This window comes from Hemiscyllium ocellatum, chromosome 27 (genome assembly GCF_020745735.1).
Source record: "Hemiscyllium ocellatum isolate sHemOce1 chromosome 27, sHemOce1.pat.X.cur, whole genome shotgun sequence".
Lineage (NCBI taxonomy): Eukaryota > Metazoa > Chordata > Chondrichthyes > Orectolobiformes > Hemiscylliidae > Hemiscyllium > Hemiscyllium ocellatum.
The window spans coordinates 5,204,314-5,224,304 of record NC_083427.1 but is presented as its reverse complement, the minus strand read 5'-3'; the positions used below and the strand labels follow the sequence as shown (position 1 = coordinate 5,224,304).

At 44.6% G+C, this 19,991-nt stretch overlaps 1 protein-coding gene across 2 annotated transcripts; it reads left to right on the top strand.

The window, feature by feature from the left end:
* The first annotated feature begins 753 nt into the window (after positions 1-753).
* Positions 754-19,423, top strand: LOC132828717 (gastrula zinc finger protein XlCGF7.1-like). 2 transcript variants are annotated; one of them, XM_060845817.1, is made up of 3 exons: positions 754-1,218; positions 10,575-10,658; positions 15,979-19,423. In XM_060845817.1, exon 3 carries the CDS (start codon positions 16,297-16,299, stop codon positions 17,059-17,061), a length of 765 nt encoding a protein of 254 aa, XP_060701800.1. In that variant the 5' UTR covers positions 754-1,218; positions 10,575-10,658; positions 15,979-16,296; the 3' UTR covers positions 17,062-19,423. The 2 variants fall into 2 exon arrangements, with proteins under 2 accessions (XP_060701800.1, XP_060701802.1); XM_060845819.1 differs by lacking the exon at positions 10,575-10,658.
* Positions 19,424-19,991: the final 568 nt, after the last annotated feature.

The window sequence follows — 19,991 nt, the reverse complement described above, 5'->3', positions numbered from 1 at the left end:
CTGAATGATACTTTGGCAAGTTAACGCTTCTAAATGTACAGCGTCCGGTCAGGAATGGTCAATGGCACTTCCCTCTTCTGGACAGTCAGCTAAAGAAGCTGGCAAGTGGGACTAGATTGGGTTGGGATATCTGGTCAGCACGGACAAGTTGGACCGAAGGGTCTGTTTCGGTATTCTACATTACTATGATTCTAAGTATCAATTTATTGCAGAGGGAGCACAGTAGTAGTGAAAGAGTGCTGTGTGGAAATGGGTTCAAATAAAAAGGAGATACCTGTTTTAGATCCACAGAACCTTTCACAGGGTAGCAGGGCAGAACACTAAAAGACTCGAAATTCCCAGTCAAAAGACCCAATAATTTCACTATTTTCAACTTCAGAATCCCATACAAACAGAGCGTCAGGATCTGAGCAAACCGGAGATCACTGCACATTGTGATTGAGGGAACTCTGAGAGTGACGGGGCAGCAGAGATCTGCTAGAATAGTTCAGGAATGAGGGATTTTAGCTGTGAGGTTAACTGGTGTCGACTTCCGGAGCACACAAGAGTTTCGTTAAACTATTTATTTTAGCTTAGCCTGCGAGATGTCCAGAGTCAGCACTAGCGTGGATGGAATAAAAACAGTACAATTTATAGCCCTGAGGTGCGCGACTAATGTACACACCTCTCAACCCCACATGACACAAGTGTTGCCACATCCCATAGTTTTCACGAGTCATGAGCAGATAAGCAATGCGGTTAACAAGGCTCCACTGAATAGAGGAAGCAGCCTGAGGCATGAGTGGAGGGGCGTTTCAGCAAGAACATCAAAGGCACACATTTCAACATTTATGGTACATCGTTATTTCAGCAACAGCAAAAAAAAAGAACTTTTAGCTCTTGCTTCCCCAACACACTATCACAGGAAGCAACTGAGGCTGGAGCTGCACCCTGGCAATGGACAGGGAGTTTGTCCCTTGGCTCTGGACACTTGACAAGTAAGGAGTGGAGGAGAATAAGGAAACGACCTTCGCCATCTTTGTTAGGGGCAAGGATTCCCCCCCCCCCCGGACCAGGAACCTGGGCAGCGCAGCGCCTAAGAAATGCTTTCTGCAAATCGTGGATGTGACAAATTTGTTTGTGAGGGGATTAAAACGTGGGCTCGCAGACTGGAAACTCCGACCAAAGCATCTCATCACTGGATTTAATCAAAATCAGGGATATTATCCACCTTTGAATGTAAGTACTCAGGTTCTGGCCACTATATTCACTGCATAACCTCTCAGCTGCAGATTCTGTCTGTTGCCCGAAAAGGAGATCTCAAACCTTTTTTGTCCAGCTATTCTTCCCTAATGTAACAGATAAAAGGCAGGGAACTCACTCAATACATTTATTCGGTACTAATACTCGATATTAAACACTCATTGCGCCAGTTACTTATTTCATCTAACTCATTTCATTGAACATCACTTTATCTTAGCTTTAACTTTAATTCACTTATCACCTTGACTCTTACTTTGAGTGGCTAAATTTTGGCTTGAATCAAATTCAAGCGAAGTGGCCAATGTCGATCTCCCCTCACGATTCCTTGTTTTACGAAGAGGACTTCATGGCATTGCTTTTCCAGAGTGGATCTGGAAACTTCTCCTTCTGAGGGAGTGTTTCCTTACTGTGTTGACTTGTGTGCAAATGTGCTGCTGTCGAATAGGCCTTGGGCACTCAGCCAAGGAACTGATAAAAGCCTAATCACCAATTTTTCAATCCCATCCAAAGAAATTTACTGGGAAAGAACTTGCAAATGTTTATGATTTTGAAGGAGCTGGTGTTGGGCTGGGGTGGACAAACTGAAAAAAACACACATCACGAGGTTATAGTTGGATTATGACCCAGCGTCGTGTGATTTTGAACTTTTTACAAATATTTACACTGAGCCATGTGACATTCTATGCGGCATGTCAGGTAGCAGTAGGTCCAGACACCTTACGACCCTTAGGACATAGAACAGTCCAGCACAGAACAGGCCCTTCAGCCCACGATGTTGTGTCAACCATTGCTCCTCATGTATGCACCCTCAAATTTCTGTGACCATATGCATGTCCAGGAGTCTCTTAAATGTCCCCAATGACCCTGCCCCCGCAACTGCTGCTGGCAACGCATTCCATGCTCTCACAACTCTGTGTAAAGAACCCGCCTCTGACATCCCCTCTATACCTTCCTCCAACCAGCTTAACACTATGACCCCCTCGTGTTAGCCATTTCTGCCCTGGGAAATAGTCTCTGGATATCAACTCTATCTATGCCTCTCACTATCTTGTACTTCAATTAGGTCCCCTCTCCTCCTCCTTTTCTCCAATGAAAAAAGTCCGAGCTCAGTCAACCTCTCCTCATAAGATAAACCCTCCAGTCCAGGCAGCATCCTGGTAAACCTCCTCTGAACCCTCTCCAAAGCATCCACATCTTTCTTATAATAGGGCGACCAGAACTGGGCGCAGTATTCCAAGTGCGGTCTAACCAAAGTTTTATAGAGCTGCAACAAGATCTCACGGCTCTTGAACTCAATCCCCCTGTTAATGAAAGCCAAAACACCATATGCTTTCTTAACAATCCTGTCCACTTGGGTGACCATTTTAAGGGATCTATGTATCTGCACACCAAGATCCCTCTGTTCCTCCATACTGCCGAGAATCCTATCCTTAATCCTGTACTCAGCTTTCAAATTCGACCTTCCAAAATGCATCACCTTGCATTTATCCAGGTTGAACACCATCTACCACCTCTCAGCCCATCTCTGCATCCTGTCAATGTCCCACTGCAGCCTACAACAGCCCTCTATACTGTCAACGACACCTCCAACCTTTGTGTCATCTGCAAACTTGCCGACCCATCCTTCAATCCCCTCATCCAAGTCATTAATAAAAATTACAAACAGTAGAGGCCCAAGGACAGAGCCCTGTGAAACACCACTCACCACAGACTTCCAGGCAGAATATTTTCCTTCTACTACCACTCGTTGTCTTCTGTTGGCCAGCCAATTCTGTATCCAGACAGCTATGTTCCCCTGAATCGCATTCCTCCTGACCTTCTGAATGAGCCTACCATGGGGAACCTTACCAAATGCCTTGCTGAAGTCCATATACACCACATCCACAGCTCGACCCTCACCAACTTTTCTAGTAACATCCTCAAAGAACTCGATAAGGTTTGTGAGGCATGACCTCCCCTCACAAAGCCGTGTTGACTGCATTTAATCAAGCCATGCTATCCTTATCCCTCAGAATCCCTTCTAACACCTTGCAGATGACAGACGTGAGACTTACCGGTCTGTAATTGCCGGGGATTTCCCTATTCCCTTTCTTGAAGAGAGGAATTACATTTGCCTCTTTCCAGTCCTCAGGTACGACTCCAGCGGAGAGCGAGGATGAAAAGATCTTTGCAAGTGGCGAAGCAATTACATTTCTTGTTTCCCAAAGCAGCCGAGGACAAATCTGGTCCGGGCCTGGCGACTTGTCAATTTTAATGTTTGAAAAAACTTTCAGCACTTGATTTGGTCAACACAGGAAACTTAAGATCACAACACATTCTGCTGCAGCTTACTTGAGGTCAGAGTTCAATCTAGCTTGTCTGAAATTCCCAGCATGCTCTTAAACTGTCACAAGCCATTTCTGCTGCTGACCACATGCCAAAGAAAACTGTTAGTTCAACATTTTATTATCAGCCAATAGGAACTTCAATGTTTTTTTAAACTGCCATATCTAAACCAATCACACAACTCCATCAAATCTCTCACTCAAACCATTGTGGTAAATCTCCTCTACCCCTTCTCAGGGACTCTTCCATTCTTCTCAATGTGTGATTGTCTCTGGTTTGCACAGCTCCAGATGTCCTGTGTCCCTGGTATCTTCTTCAGAGTTAAATCTGTCTTCAATACTTCTGATATCTTTCTAGCTATCGGCTGTATGAGATCTTCAAGTTAAAAGTTGAAATTGTTTTACAGATGAGTAATTCCCACCGTTCATCAACAAGTTGAAGGTTTCAGTGCTCGTGCTGAGGGGGTCCTGCCTACGGAGCTGGTGTTACACCTTTGTGGTGGACCTGAATCCATGTCTATTTGTCTTACCTCTGAACTCCCTGATCACCTCTCTGTCATTGTCCAACTTTCTCTGTCTCAATACTGGCTTATTTTTGCTATAATTAGCACAGTGTCACTAATTTAGACTAGATTCAATTCCTTACAATGTGGAAACAGGCCCTTTGGCCCAACAAATCCACACTGCCCCTCTGAAGAGTAACCTACCAATTCCACTCCCCTATATTTAAACCCTGACTAATGCACCTAACACTATGGGTTATTTAGCACGGCCAATTCACCTGACCTGCACATCTTTTGGATAGCTGGTGGAAACCGGAGCACTCAGAGGAGACCCACACAGATACTGGAAGAGTGTGCAAACTCCACACAGACAATTGGCCAAGGCAGGAATTGAACCCAGGTCCCTGATGCTGTGAGGCAGCAGTGCTAACCACTGAGCCACTGTACCACGGAAATTATGCTTGGTGGAACAAAATAATGTAAAACATTTTGTGGATGAGACTACCATGGATCTTGCAGCTGCTCCTGAGATCCGGCTTATTTCTAGATTTCTAACAGCTGTTAGAATCATAGAGATGTACAGCACGGAAACAGAACCTTCGGTCCAACCCATCCATGCCGACCAGATATCCCAACCTAATCTAGTCCCGCCTGCCAGCACCCGGCCCATATCCCTCCAAACCCTTCCTATTCATATACCCATTCAGTGTTGCAATTGTACCAGCCTCCACCATTTCCTCTGGCAGCTCATTCCATACATGTACCACCCTCTGTGTGAAAAGGTTGTCCTGTAGGTCTCTTTTATATCTTTCCCCTCTCACCCTAAACCAATGCCCCCTAGTTTTGGACTCCCCAGACCGCAATTGCCTATTTACCCATGCCCCTCATAACTTTGCAAACCTCTGTAAGGTCACACCTCAGCCTCTGTTACTCCAGGGAAAACAGCCCCAGCCTATTCAGCCTCTCTCTATAGCTCAAATCCTCCAACCCTGGCAACATCCTTGTAAATCTTTTCTGAACCCTTTCAAGTTTCACAACATCCTTCTGATGGGAAGGAGACCAGAATTGATCAGAATATTCCAACAGTGGCCTAACCAATGTCCTGTACAGCCGCAACATGACCTCTTAACTCCTATACTCAATACTCTGACCAATAAAGGAAAGCATACCAATTGCCATCTTCACTATCCTATCTACCTGTGACTCCACTGTCAAGGAGCTATGAACCTGCACTCCAAGGTCTCTTTGTTCAGCAACACTCCCTGGGACCTTACATTTTAGTAGTATAATATTTTTATTCTGATTCATTGTTAGTTCTTTTATAGTAAAAAAAAACCTCTTTTTCCAAATGAGTTTCGTAGGTACCTTTCGATTGAAATGAGTTACGGTAACAGACCTTTTGGAGAGGCACAGTCATGGATAGCTTTTTTGCTAAGCAGTTATATAAGTTAGTAAGGCGTTTGCTGTAACCAGATAGTAAGGCGTTCGATAAGGTTCCCCATGGTCGGCTACTGCAAAAAATACGGAGGTATGGCATTGAGGGGGGAGTTGGAGGTTTGGATTAGGAATTGGCTGGCTGGAAGGAGACAGAGGGTAGTAGTTGATGGTAAAGGTTCATCTTGGAGTGCAGTTACCAGCGGTGATCCGCAAGGATCTGTTTTGGGACCATTGCTGTTTATCATTTTTATCAATGACCTGGAGGAGGGGCTAGAAGGTTGGGTGAGCAAGTTTGCGGATAATACGAAAGTCGGTGGAGTTGTTGACAGTGAGGAAGGATGTGGCAGGTTACAGCGGGATATAGATAAGCTGCAGAGCTGGGCAGAAAGGTGGCAAATGGAGTTCAATGTCGCTAAGTGTGAAGTGATTCACTTTTTGGTAAGAGTAACAAGAGGATGGAATACTGGGCTAATGGTCGGATACTTGGGAGTGTGGATGAGCAGAGGGATCTTGGTGTCCATGTACACAGATCTCTGAAAGTTGCCACCCAGGTAAATAGTGCTGTGAAGAAGGCATATGGTGTACTGGCTTTTATTGGTAGAGGAATTGAGTTCCGGAGTCGTGAGGTCATGTTGCAGTTGTATAAGACTCTGGTGCGGCCGCATCTGGAGTATTGTGTGCAGTTTTGGTCGCCATACTATAGGAAGGATGTGGAGGCACTGGAACGGGTGCAGAGGAGGTTTACCAGGATGTTGCCTGGTATGGTAGGAAGATCGTATGAGGAAAGGCTGAGGCACTTGGGGCTGTTTTCATTGGAGAAAATAAGGTTTAGGGGTGACTTGATAGAGGTGTACAAGATGATTAAGGGTTTAGATAGGGTTGACCATGAGAACCTTTTTCCACGTATGGAGTCAGATTTTACGAGGGGGCATAGCTTTAAATTAAGGGGAGGTTGGTATAGGACAGATGTTAGGGGTAGATTCTTTACTCAGCGAGTCATGAGTTCATGGAATGCCCTGCCAGTAACAGTGGTGGACTCTCCCTCTTTATGGGCATTTAAACGGGCATTGGATAGGCATATGGAGGATAGTGGGCTAGTTTAGGTTAGGTGGGCTTGGATCGGCAGAACATCGAGGGCCGAAAGGCCTGTACTGCACTGTATTTTTCTATGTTCTATGTTCTATGTTCTATGTTCTATATGTGTAGAAAACCATGAAGAGCATCGAGAGGATAAATGGACAAAGTCCTTTACCTGGGGTGGGGGAGTCCGGAATTAGAGGGCATAGGTTTAGTGTGAGAGGGGAAAGAAATAAAAGAGACCTATGGGGCAACTTTTTCACAAAGAGAGTGGTGTGTGTATGGAATGAGCTGCCAGAGGAAGTGGTGGAGGATGGTGCAATTGCAACATTTAAGAGGCATTTGGATGGGTATATGAATAAGAAGGGTTTAGAGGGATATGGGCAGGTGCTGGCAGGTGGGACCAGATGAGGTTGGGATATCTGGTCGGCATGGACAGGTTAGACCGAAGGATCTGTTTCCATGCTGTACATCTCCAAGACTCTATAATACTTGGAAGATTGTTACTGGTGCATCCACGATCTCTGTAACTAAAATCATTAATGTTTGTTTTAAATCACAAAGGAGAGTTTTGTTTTAAATCAACAGAGTTGTATTTATGGAGCTTTTGCAGAGGCCTGAATGTGGATGGTTCAGAAGTGAGTTATTTTAAATCAAAAATTGAAAGCTGTCTGCTGGGCCCCTTGAGCAGTCTTTTTTTTTGTAATTTGACTGTCCATCTATGTGGTTGATTTTGTTTCAGATTTGAATGTGCAATATTTTATTTTTTTTTTGCATGCTTGGACTCTTTTTTTCAGGTAAAGAAATGTAGTTTTGTTTTACATAGAGGGTGCAGTTGTAAGCTGCTTCTTTTTAGTCTTAATGACATTGAGGATACGTAAGAGACAAAGTTAGATGGCTAGTAGAGTTAGCGAAGTAATTTCACAGCACAGTCAGTCAGATAGATGGATGACTGTCAGGAAAAGTAAGAAGCTAGTTCAGAAGTCTCCTGTGGCTATTCCTCTCTCAAACACATACTCCGTTTGGGGTACTGTTGAAAAGGGTAGTCTCTTAGAACAAAACAGAAGAGACAGTCAGATCTTGGGCACCTCAAATGAATCTTATGTTTGGCAGGTTTTGACAAAATTTAGAAGAATAATTGTTATAGGGGACTGTCCCATCAACAGCACAGACAGGAGACTGTGTGGCAGTGAGTGTGAATCTCGGACAATATGTTGCTTTCCTAGTGCCAGGGTTACAGACATCTCAAAACCTTTGAAAGTATTGTTCGAAGGGAGAGTGAGAAACCAGGAGTTATTGTTCACAAGGTTTGAGTTTTTATTGTACACATTTCTAGGAATGACGTAGTTAAGGAAAAGATTTAGGCTTTACAAAATGAATATAATGTTCATCTTGGTGTTCAAGTGCATAGATCCCTCTAAGTTGCCACCCAATTAGATAGGGTTGCTAAGAAAGCATATGGTATTTTGGCTTTCATTAATAGGGGGATCGAGTTTAAGAGCTACGAGGTTTTACTGCAGCTCTACAAGTCTCTGGTGAGACCACACTTGGAATATTGCGTCCAGTTCTGGTCGACCTTATAAAGGAAAGATACAGAGGCTTTGGAGAGGGTGCAAAGAAGGTTTACCAGGACTGGAGCGCTTGTCTTATGAGGAGAGGTGGACTAAGCTCGGACATTTCTCTCTGGACAGAAGGAGGGAGAGAGGAGACCTGATCGAGGTATACAAGGTAATGAGAGGCATGGGTAGAGTCACTAGCCAGAGACTTTCCCCCAGGGCAGGACTGATTGGCACAATGGGTCATAGTTTTAAGATGTTTGGAAAAACGTATAGAGGAGAGTCAGGTAGGTTCTTTACGCAGAGAGTTGGGAATGCATGGAATGCATTGCCTACGGTGGTGGTGGAAGCAGAGTCATTGGAGACATTTAAGCGACTGCTGGGCATGCACATGGACAGCCGTGAATTGAGGAGTGTGTAGGTTAGGTTATTTTATTTTATATTAGGATTAATCCTCGACACAACATCGCGGGCCAGAGGGCCTGTTCTGTGCTGTACTTTTCTATGGTCTATAAGAGGTTAAGTAGAAGGTCAAAAAAGTAGTAATTGCTGGTTTACTTCCAATGCCAAATTCAAATGAGGCAAAGAATAAAAGATTAAAGGAGATTAAATCAGAGGCTGCAGAGTTGGAGATGTCATGTTCAGAGATTCAGATTCTTAGATCATCTGGCACTTTTCTGGGGCAGACAAGACCTGTTCAAAAAGGATGGGTTTCACTGGTACTGGAAAGGGACAATGTTTGGAGCAGGAACATTAGCTAATTCTATGAAGGGAGACTGCAAACTATTAGAGAGAAGGGTTGGAGGGATCGTAATTAGCAGAGTATATACAAAGACAGGGGAGGATGGTTTTGAGTATGGAAAGAACACCGGTAATTACAGAAGGAAGCTAAGGCCTAGTCAGAGAATGAAGTAACTCTGTAGAATTAAACTCTAAGTGCAAGCGGTCTTACAGGTAAAGCTGATGAACTCGGGGCATGTTTGGGATCATGGGATTGGGAGATCATAGCTATGACAAAAACTTGGCTGAGGGATGGGTGAGACTGGCAGCTCAGTGTTCCAGATTTCAGATTCTATAGGAAGGGTAGAAAGAGAGGCAAAACAGAAGGAAAGTGGCATTTTTCATTAAGGAAAACATCACAGCTGCAACTAGACAAGATATTTTTGAAAATATGTCCAGTGAAAATGTTTTGATTGAAATTAGATATGAAAAAAACCGAATGATCATCGTGACAATGATGACCTCCCAATAGTCAGAGGGAAATTGAGGAACATAGAACACTACAGGCGCTTCAGTCCTCTTATGTTGTGCTGGCCTCTTATGCTACTATAAGATCCTTCATTGTACTATCTTCGATGTGCCGAGACAAGAATTGCTTAAGTGTCCCAAATGTCTCTGACTCTACTATCATCGCTGGTAGTGCAAGTCATGCACCCACCATTCTCTGTGTAAAGAAAATACATAGAGATGTCAGACATGAGGACGGCACGGTGGCTCAGTGGTTAGCACTGCTGCCTCACAGCCAGGGTCCCAGGTTCGATTCCAGCCTCAGGCGGCTGTCTGCGTGGAGTTTGCACATTATCCCCGGGTCTGCGTGGGTTTCCTCCGGGTGCTCCGGTTTTCTCCCACAGTCCAAAGATGGGCAGGTTAGGGTGGATTGGCCATGATAAATTGCCCCATAGTGTTAAAGTACAGACTTGAGATGGCCAAAGGAATCCCAAATGGACTCGACCTGTCAGCCTCACTTGGTTCATTCCGGAGATCGTACTCTTTGGTCGTCTGGAATAAAAAACTCTGACAGACAGTTTAGTTTAATTTTAGTCTTTCCCTTCATTTACTAATGGCATCACCATTACAACATAAGCAGGCTAGCTAAGATTCTAAAAGCTGAGGAGAGTAGGGTACCATCTCTTCCTTTAAGAGCTCTCACAGGCTGTCCCCTCTTCTATCACAATCAGGCTTCTGTTGTACAGAATTTTACAAAAACACTGCATGTTCTTTATTAGACGGACGGTGGAAAGGCAATAACTTGTAAGGAAGATAAATTAATTGACAGTGCGCTTAACTGAATACTCCTACAGGCCCTTAGCCATCCCTCAGGCAGGACAAACAAATGCAGCCGAGTCAGGCCCCTGTTGGTGAGGTAAGTCCCTATCGTAAAGTGGTACCAGCCTAAGCTAGATGGGAGAGGTCGTAAGGTCATCTTGCACAGGAAACACTTAGCGAAGAGGGCAAACTTTGACCATAACATGGCTTCCTGACAGATTGTGTCAGAATCTCTTCAATGTTCGGTTTAGATTATGATTTAAGCTCGGAGCAGACTCTAGCTTTTTATCTTCAGAACAGAATCATTAAGTACCTGAGGGTGAAACGTTACCGTAAGGTTGTATTTTAAATAACTCATTAGTCTCAAATTCAACATGCTTTCTTTTCAGGGTTGTGATTCAAATTCAAATAAGCCATAGGATCTGACGAGTTAGAGTTAACAGTGGGGCAGTCATGGCCTGTAAGAACAACAAGTAAGTTAAAGCTTCATCAATATTTCCTTTTACAGAGTTTGCATTTCATAATCAGCGATGGCTACTCAAAATCATTATAAAGTCCCAAAATTCAATTAAATTCAAAACCTTCAATCCATAGCAAGTAAGCACAAAGAACTAGGGGCGGCACAGTGGTTCATTGGTTAGCACTGCTGCCTCAGCACCAGAATCCCAGGTTCAGTTCCAGCCTTTGGTGACTGTCAGTGTGGAGTTTGCACATTCTCCCCAAGACTGCGTGGGTTTGCTCCAAGTGCTCCAGTTTCCTCTCACAGTCCAAAGATGTGCAGCTCAGGTGAATTGGCCATGCTAAATTGCCCATAGTGTTAGGTGCATTCGCCAGAGGGAAATAGGTCTGGGTGGGTTACTCTTCAGAGGGTCAGTGTGGACTGATTGGTCCAAAGGGCCTGTTTCCACACCGAATTGTGGATTCCTTCCGATTCCTACAGTCAATCTAATCTAAATATCGACTGGCTGAAGAAGAATCCATTATAATTGATAGCACATGGCCGTTAATTACAATGCTTTTGACATGATTCCAAAGTGATCAAACACTGTCATTAATTTCACAAGTGAACATCCATGAATGTTATCACTCGGTGTCCTGTTTACTCAGATTCATTGATGTTAAGGTGAATGTTCTTCATTGCCTTAGAGCATCCTGTTATCACTTGGTGAGAACAGATGTTTTTATCTTCTGCACATCCTGGGCTCCCTCTTTTGTGGCCTGACCCCTCCTTGCCTGGCCTGTTTATTTTCTCGTGTGCAGCAAATGTGTTCTATAATTCAGCAAGACATTTAGTCTAAGTGTTTAAGGACAAGCTTTAAAGCTACAGACTTTCTCAATAGTGATCAGGGATGTGTAGCGTAAGTGCATTAGTCAGGGGTAAATGTAGGGGAATGGGTCTGGGTGGGTTATTGTTTGGAGGGTCGGTGTGGACTTGTTGGGCCAAACGGCCTGTTTCCACAGGAGGCATTCTGATTCTAACATCTTGATTTTAAGCGTTAACAACATTTATTCCCTTAATAGGCCAACTGCCTTAAGGTCTTGAAACATCAGTTGTGTGTGATTAAGAACTTTCTGTGTTCTCCCTTAACTGGAGCTGTGTGCGGTTAGCACATAACTTGTCCACTTGCTTAGCTGCACACTTTTTTATGTTCCCTTTTAGATTCCTTCTACAGGAGTACTGTGTCCAGTTCTGCTCTCCCTGTTATAGAAAGGATGTTATTAAGCTGAGGAGGGTTCAGAAGAGATTTCCCAGGATGTTGCTGGAATTGGAGGGTTTGTGTTTATAAGGAGAGGCTGGGACTTTTTATTTGTAACTGAAACATAATTTGAGAGGTCACCTTAACATCGTCAGTGATGCTACAGTCAGATTAAAGAGAAAAGGGTGGCTCGGGGGAGTCTGAGGCCCCTTTAAAGATCACCAAAGGCCACCTATGTGTGGAACAGCAGGAGACGGGGGAGATACGAAATTAGTATCTTGCAGTAGTGTTTCTTGTGGAGACGTGTATAGAGAATGTGGGGAACTGGTTAGCAACATTTTGAAAAATGTCCCTATTACAGAGAAGGAGGTGCTGGATGACTGAAAACACATAAAGGTGGATAAGTCCCTGGGACATGATCAAGTGCATCCTAGAACTCTGTGGGAAGTTAGAGAAGTGATTGCTGAGCCCCTTGCTGAGATATTTATATCATCGGTGGTCACAGGTGAAGTGCCCGAAGACCGGAGGTTGGCTAATATGGTGTCACTGTTTAAGAAGGGCGGTAAGGAAGAGCCAGGAACCATAGACCGGTGGGCCTGGTATCAGTGGTGGGCAAGTTGTTGGATCCTGAGAGACAGGATTGACGTGTATTTGGAAAGGCAAGGACTGATTAGGGATAGTTAACATGGCTTTGTGTGTGGGAGGTCATGTCTCACTAATTTGATTGAGTTTTCTGAAGAGTAATAAACAGGATCGATGAAGGCAGAGCAGTAGATGTGATCTATATGGATGTCATTAAGGCGTTCGACAAGGTTCCCCATGGGAGACTGATTAGCAAGGTTAGATCATATGGAATACAGGGAGAACTAGCCATCTGGATACAGAACTAGCTCTGTAGAAGATAGAGGGTGGTGGTGGAGGGTTGTTTATCAGACAGGAGGCCTGTGACCAGTGGTGTGCTGGTCACAGGATTGGTGCTGGGTTCACTGATTTTCATCATTTTATAAAAATGATTTGGATGTGAACATAGGAGGTACAGTTAATAGGTTTGCAGGTGACACCAAAATTGGAGGTGTAGTGGACAGCAAAAATAATTTATGTCCTGAGTACAACAGGTTCTGATCAGATGGGCCAGTAGGCCAAGGAGTAGCTGATGGTGTTTAATTTAGATAAATGTGAGGTGCTGCATTTTGGAAAGGCAAATCACACCAGGATTTAGACACTTAATGATAAGGTCCTGGGGAGTGTTGCTGAACCAAGAGAGCTTGGAGCGTAGATTCATAGTTCCTTGAAAGCGGAGTCGCAGGTAGATAGGATAGTGAAGAATGCGTTTGGTATGCTTTCCTTTGGTCAGTGCATTGAGTCAAGGAGTAGGGTGAGAGGGGAACGAATTAAAAAGGTCCTGAGGGGCAGCCTTTTCGCGAAGTGGGTGGTACGTGTATGGAATGAGCGGCCAGAGGAAGTGGTGGAGGCTGGTATGATTACAGCATGTAAAAGACATCTGGATGGGTGCGTGAATAGGGAGGGGTGAGAGGGATATGGGCCAAGTGCTGGCTAATGATACTATATCTATTTGGGATATCTGGTCAGCATGAACAAATTGGACTGAAGGGTCTGTTTCCATCTGTACTTGATTCTGATGTACATCCACATACTGAATAAGAAAATTTTCTTGCCCACACTTAACAGATTTCTTTCCATCCAACCAATTAACAAAATGGCATTCCCAGTCCATGTTTGGAAAATTGAAATCTCATAGCACTGCAACCCTAACTGTGGAGAAGGGTTTGCCTTCCTGAACTGCTGTAGTCGGTGTGGTGAAGGTGTTGTGTTGTGGCCTGTGATCAGAGGTGATATCTGAGTGAGTCTTGGCTTCACCCACCGCAAGGCCCTGACATCATTGCTGTTGTAAAATGTTAAAACCCTGGCTCAGTATTCTGAGGACAGCCTCACTAGTGATGAACAAGTTCATTTAAAAGGAAGAACAGGCTCACCAGTTTAAACTTGTCCTTTCAATTAAAAGGTTTTGTGGAATCATACAGCACGGAAATAGACCCTTCGGCCTAACCAGTCCATGTCGAGCATAATCCCAGACTAAACATCCCACCTGTCTGCTCTTGGCCCATATCCCTCCCAACATTTCTTATTCATGTACTTATCAAAATGTCTTTTAGACATTGTAACTGTAACCGCGTCCACCACTTTCTTTGGAAGTCCATTCCTCACATAAACCACTCGTGTGTTTTTAAAATAAAATTGTCTCTCTCACGTGGCTGAGAGACATTGAGGTGAACTGTTCTGACAGGATGAGTACTACTGGAAGGAGAAGATTATCCTGAGTTTGAAACTCAAAACAGGCTCTTCCCTGCAGACAGGTTGCCGTGGCAACACTGATAAGACATTCCATTGCACAGACTCATCTCATTGGAAATGCGAAACTGATCATTCGCCACAAGAGAAACCTCAATCCGACTGAATGAATGAATGAATGGATTAGACTCTGATCTGATGTTTAGATCTATAATTGTGAAACAGTCAGAAATAACAGAACTGACAGCAGCCAGGAGACAGCTTCAATGAGAACATGACTGAAGTAAAGTAACTGCTGGGAGGCAGATAGTTCTGTCCGTGTAAGTCACAGATTAGAGAAATTCGAGCCAATTTTTCCTTACTTCCTGCCAACAGCTCGCAGAGATAACACCAGGACAGCCTGCAGCTAGAGCTGGGTCACTACAGTGTAGAAAAGTGAGGGAATACTGATGTAAAGGGACGGATGGGACTGGAGACCCCGGAGATCAAGCTGAGGATAGCCAAGGATCCATCCATCAGCTGACCTTGTGGAAGTGACTGGGGACCCACAGGAGTTGCATGTTTATTGTGATTGATGGGTCAGTCCAATGTGCTGTCGAGGACAGAGAATCTGCTCGGCTTCTAGTTCTGAATAAGGTGTTTGAATTACGGATCCTGGAGTCTCAAACTTGGTAAGTAACAGGATTGGAGTTCACCTTGAATCTCGCATTTCCTTCCAGGGATATTGGAAGGGTCAGATTTCCATCACGGAAGGATTTGAATCTCATTGGCCTCAAGAAGATTTTTCATCAGAGCTGACGTGAATTATGGAAAGAGACAGCGTTTATGCAACACAGGGGGTGCGGGGTGGCCGCGGGTGGGGGTGGTCAGTTGGTGTGCTGAGGACAAAGGACTTCATGTAACAATCAAGATAGAGTTGTCTCGATTTGAAACATTAGCTTGCTAAGGATGGAGTCTGACCCACTGTGACCTGCAGTGTTTCTTGTTTTCAGTATCTCCAATATTGGCCTATCTCTCATAAAGGGAAGTGCCCAGATTTGGATACTCTCGCTGTGACTGAACTTGTGTTTGTTTATGAGGTTTAATGTCACATTGATGCACCTGAACTTTGTATCTCAACTTCTAATGCCCAGAATGGTACCTGCTTTATTAGCCATTCTCTGAATGAGTCCAGTCTCCTTCAATACTTTATGAATATTTTTAGCTTCCATCTCAGTAAACCATGAAGTCACCATTGCATTCAGAAGGTAGGGAACCCAAAACTAAGTAGGGAGGTTTGGTGAAACTCCTTTCACATTTGTTCAGAAACTCTGTTCGCAGTCCGTTTTGGTGAACAGGGTGACATCTGCTGTTCTGTGGTTCGTCAGGGTCTTTTAGATTAATGTTTCAATCATGACTGAAGTGAATTATTTCACTATCTCTGGCTGTATGAATTGGTCAAAAGGATTGGGAAAACATTCGACAATATCAGATGGTAACAGGTTCAAACTGCTGTTTGACCCCTCAAGAATCCTCTGCCATTCAAATAGAATCCGGGCTGACCTGACAATCCTCTTATCCACTTCCCTGCAATTTTGCCACAACACTTGATCCTTCCAGTGATCAAGAATCTATCCAGCACTTCACTGGGATTTCAGCACAGGGAGGAGGAAAAGGGAGGGAGTGTGGGCCTAGGGATTTATGGCTTTGGGGTGACATGGGAAAGAACGGTGATCTATAGAAACTGGAATTCTCTGAATTTCTATCCATTTCTAACAGTAATGAAATTTGTCAATTCCTTTTCCAGGATATTTGATGGGAAGGATTTCCGTCAGAGATGGATTTGAATCTCATTGGCCTTTGGGTGCGAAAGGAGAAATGTTTGTATATTCCGTCTGCAAGAAAGATGTCAAGCATCGGGTTTAACTGGAAAAGCACAGAGACAGACAGACACTATCGACACAGTATGTTCCGATGAACTGACTTGGGTCAAAGTTTGAAATGGTTACACAGACTGCAAAAAGCTCTCACACTGATCACAGCAGGGATAAACTGTACGTGTGTTTTCTGTGTGTGAGTCTCCACCCAATCATCCAACCTTTGGAATCACAATAGCAGCCACATCATGGAGAAACCATTGGAATGTGAGGACTGTGGGAAGAGATTCAGATGCCAGTCTGAACTGCAAGTTCACCAACGCAACCACACCGGGGAGAAACCATTCACCTGCTCAGTGTGTGGAAAGGGGTTCACTGCCTCATCCAAACTGGGGATACATCAGCAAGTTCACTCTGACGAGAGGCCATTTAAATGCACAGAGTGTGGGAAGCAGTTTAAAAGTGCGAGGTTACTGATGTGTCATAAGACTGTCCACACCAGCGAGAGACCGTTCAGCTGCTCTGACTGTGAGATGCGCTTCAAGTGCTCATCGAACCTGAGCAGACACCGGCGGGTTCACACTGGGGAGAGGCCATTCACCTGCAACACGTGTGGGATAGGATTCCCTCGGTCATCTCACCTGCTGAAACACCAGCAAGTTCACACCAAGCAGAGACCATTTACGTGTTCAAGTTGTAAGAAGAGTTTCAAAACTGACAACGGGCTCGAGCTCCATCAGCTGACTCATGCCAAGAAGAGACCATTCATCTGCTCAGCGTGTGGGAAGGGGTTTACTCAGTCAACCCATCTGCTCACACACCAGCGGGTTCACAGTGACGAGAGACCTTTTAAATGCCCAGACTGTGGGAAGTGCTATAAAAGTGCCGGAGACCTCATGTGCCATCAACGCATTCACACTGAGGAGAAACCATTCAGGTGCTCCCGCTGTGGGACTGGGTACAAGAGATCAGGTCACCTGCACAAACACCAGCAACTTCACACTGGGGAATGACCGTTTAGCTGCTCTGAGGGCCTGCCTTGTCTATGCAACCTGTGGTCACACAAGGACCTTCCTGATGTTGTGAGACACTTTTATAAATGTTCTCAATGTGAGAGGAGTTTTAAAAGCAAGCAGACTTTGCTGAGACACCCGGGAGTTCACACTGACGAGAGACTCTTGAAAAGCCTAGTCTGTGGGAAATGCTTTAAGATGTCCTGTGACCTGATGCCACATCAATGTTTTTGCGTTGAGAAGGAACCATCCAAGTGTTCTTGCTGTGAGACTGGCTTCAAACGCTAATCTGACTGAATGAGGCACCGGCGAGTTGGCACTCTGCAGGGCTTGGATTGGGGGTCATTGCTGCAGTTAATTAAATTCAGGACTGAAGGTGTGGGTTTGTTCTGCTGGATGGATGGAACATCTCCCAAATACACTCCCATGGTTCCAGCTGGTGTCCACCATGCTGGGTCTGTAGCAGAGCAGGAGCAATAATGTGATGCTGGTGCGGGAGAGGCATGCTGGCTAAAAGGATACAGGGAAGTGTGAACTTCACTCCGTGTAGTCCCACTTCTCCTCTTTCAGCCCCCAATCCCAGGCCGTGCCTCCACCCTGTGACATACCACACAGTTCACTACTTGCTGTGTCCAGTCCCCACACCGGTACCAGTTGGAGCAGTCTTTAGTCCTCACAGTCTCTGAAAGCCAGGGAGTGCAGACCATAAGCATTGGATCACGGATTTGAGCAGCCAACCTCTACCTCCACGCAGGACATACCAGGTGAAAGTAACAGGGAAGGTTTGTGCGAGAAATTGGGGCTTGATAAAGTTTCCCTTTTAAATAGTGACACGCCAAGAGTTTGGGATCTTTGTCCATTCTCACGTTCTGAGGCCCTGCTCGCTCTTTCACTGGTTTCATGCTGTAAAATTGGTAATTGTTTTTTTTGATCAACCTGTTTGGGCACATCCTAACACACCAGCAGAATTTCAACTCTGATCTTCTGGTTCCAAGGTAGGGACAGTTCCTCTGCACCACCAGAGCCTTTTGGCTTGCTGGAAGATTTATGAGGTCACTAAAAGGATGGAAATCACTATTTAACTTGATGCTTGGCTGTTTCCACTTAACTTCATCAGCAATGCACCTTTGTATCTTCGAGCGGGAAAACTTATAAAATAAGGAACTGTACAGGAACAGTACGAAGGTCAGGCATCCTGGGAGTTTGTCAAGTTTGCAAAAACTTCCTGCAGGTCAAAGTTAACATAAATGTGGAACTGTTTGTGAAAGCTCACACCGAGATGTCAGTGGAAGGAATGAGAACAAGGTGTAGCAGCCTTGATTTGAGGAAAACAGGATAACAGTGAATGTGCAGACCATTGCATGATTCAGGGAGGTGAAAAATCACTGAGAACCAGGATAAAATAGAGCCTCCTTGAAAAAGACTGTTCTGCATACAAGAAGTAGAATTCCTGATTTCTGTTTTCTTTTAAAAAATAATCTGCAAGTACATTCTGACTGTATCACTGAAACCTGGAGTATTTGAACTTTTTACAAGTCAGTCTCCATGATTGACATTTTGACTGACATCTGAAAAGGCAGGAAATAGACAGATATAGACTGTGGAGAGGCAACAGGTTTGTACTTTCGGAAGGCATCATGAGTCGGCACAGGTTTGGTGAGCAGAATGGCCTGTTGCTGTTCTGTACTGGGTTTTCTTTGTTATGAGCACCAAGGACTCACCTGGTCCTCACTTTTTGTCACACCAATAAACACCCATTTGACAGGATATTTGTCCATGGAATAGTGTTTCTCTGGGACCAGGTCAAACTGGTCCTAACATTCCGATTTGGGCCACATAGATGAAGAGCCATTATCGAATGCCTTTCATCCCAATTTTAAGTACTCCACCATTCATAGCGATACTGTCAGCTACATGGAGCCCAAGATCTGGGATGTCCACCTTTTCTATTCACTTTCCTCCTTTTTTGCATTCCTTAACACCCACGTCCTTATCTAAGATTTTAGTAACCTGACCTGATATGTCCTCTGGAATCTGTGGAACCCCTAGGACACTTTACTACATGAAGATCTCTGTAGAAATGTAAGTTGTGTCATTCAGTCCAAGCTGATCCCTGAGCGAGTGGAGTCTGTAGAAATGTCACTTGGTCACAGCTTGTTCGAACAGACCTGGGGAGGAGAGGTTCTGAACTCGCCACTGGACATCCTGTTCCCCAGAAGAGTGAGAAGATGATTCTTCCCGCACATTTGATATTACTAATTAAAGTAACTAAAGATGATTTATTGTGTCTGAGATGCATTATTTGTTTGAATTGGAAATATAGGCTGACAAGTGATAAGCAGTGTTCCCAAATATCTTTATTTGTATATGTCATATTTCTAGCAATTATTCTGACTGTGACTTTGTTTTCCCTTTTGATTTTTTTTTCATTAAAGTTCTTTTGCTTTTAAGTGTAGAGTCCCTTCCGCATTGACCCTTTAGTACGTTCCGAGACATTAATAACATCACATCGTTGGGGGAGGGACGGTGGATGGTGGCGGGGGATGAATCACTGAGTCAGTGAGTGCAAGTCTTTACAGCAGAAAGCTGGTAAGGACAAGGGAGGGGGGGTTGCAGGTATTCCAGGATGAGAGAGACAGATTTTAATCAGGAAGGAGAAATCCCAGATTACTGGGGTAAAGGCAGGAAGGTGGAGCTGAGATCCCTCGAGGGGCCTGTCAGAGTTTGACAAGTGCCTGAAGAGCACAGTAGCCCCAGGGATGATTGCTACCTAGAAGTGCGTGCACTCGCTGGTTTTTAAGGGAGGTTGGGTGGGGAGGATGTGGGTGGCTTTGGGGCGGGGGTCAGCTCAGTGTTTGGTGAGTCCGTATAAATGTAGCTCAGGTAGACACTGCTTGCTAGAATAGACCTGGGGAAGAGGAAGCTCTGAA

Bases quoted from the DNA above. Each gene is read 5' to 3' on its own strand.
- LOC132828717 (XM_060845819.1), top strand. From the start codon at position 16,297: ATGGAGAAACCATTGGAATGTGAGGACTGTGGGAAGAGATTCAGATGC.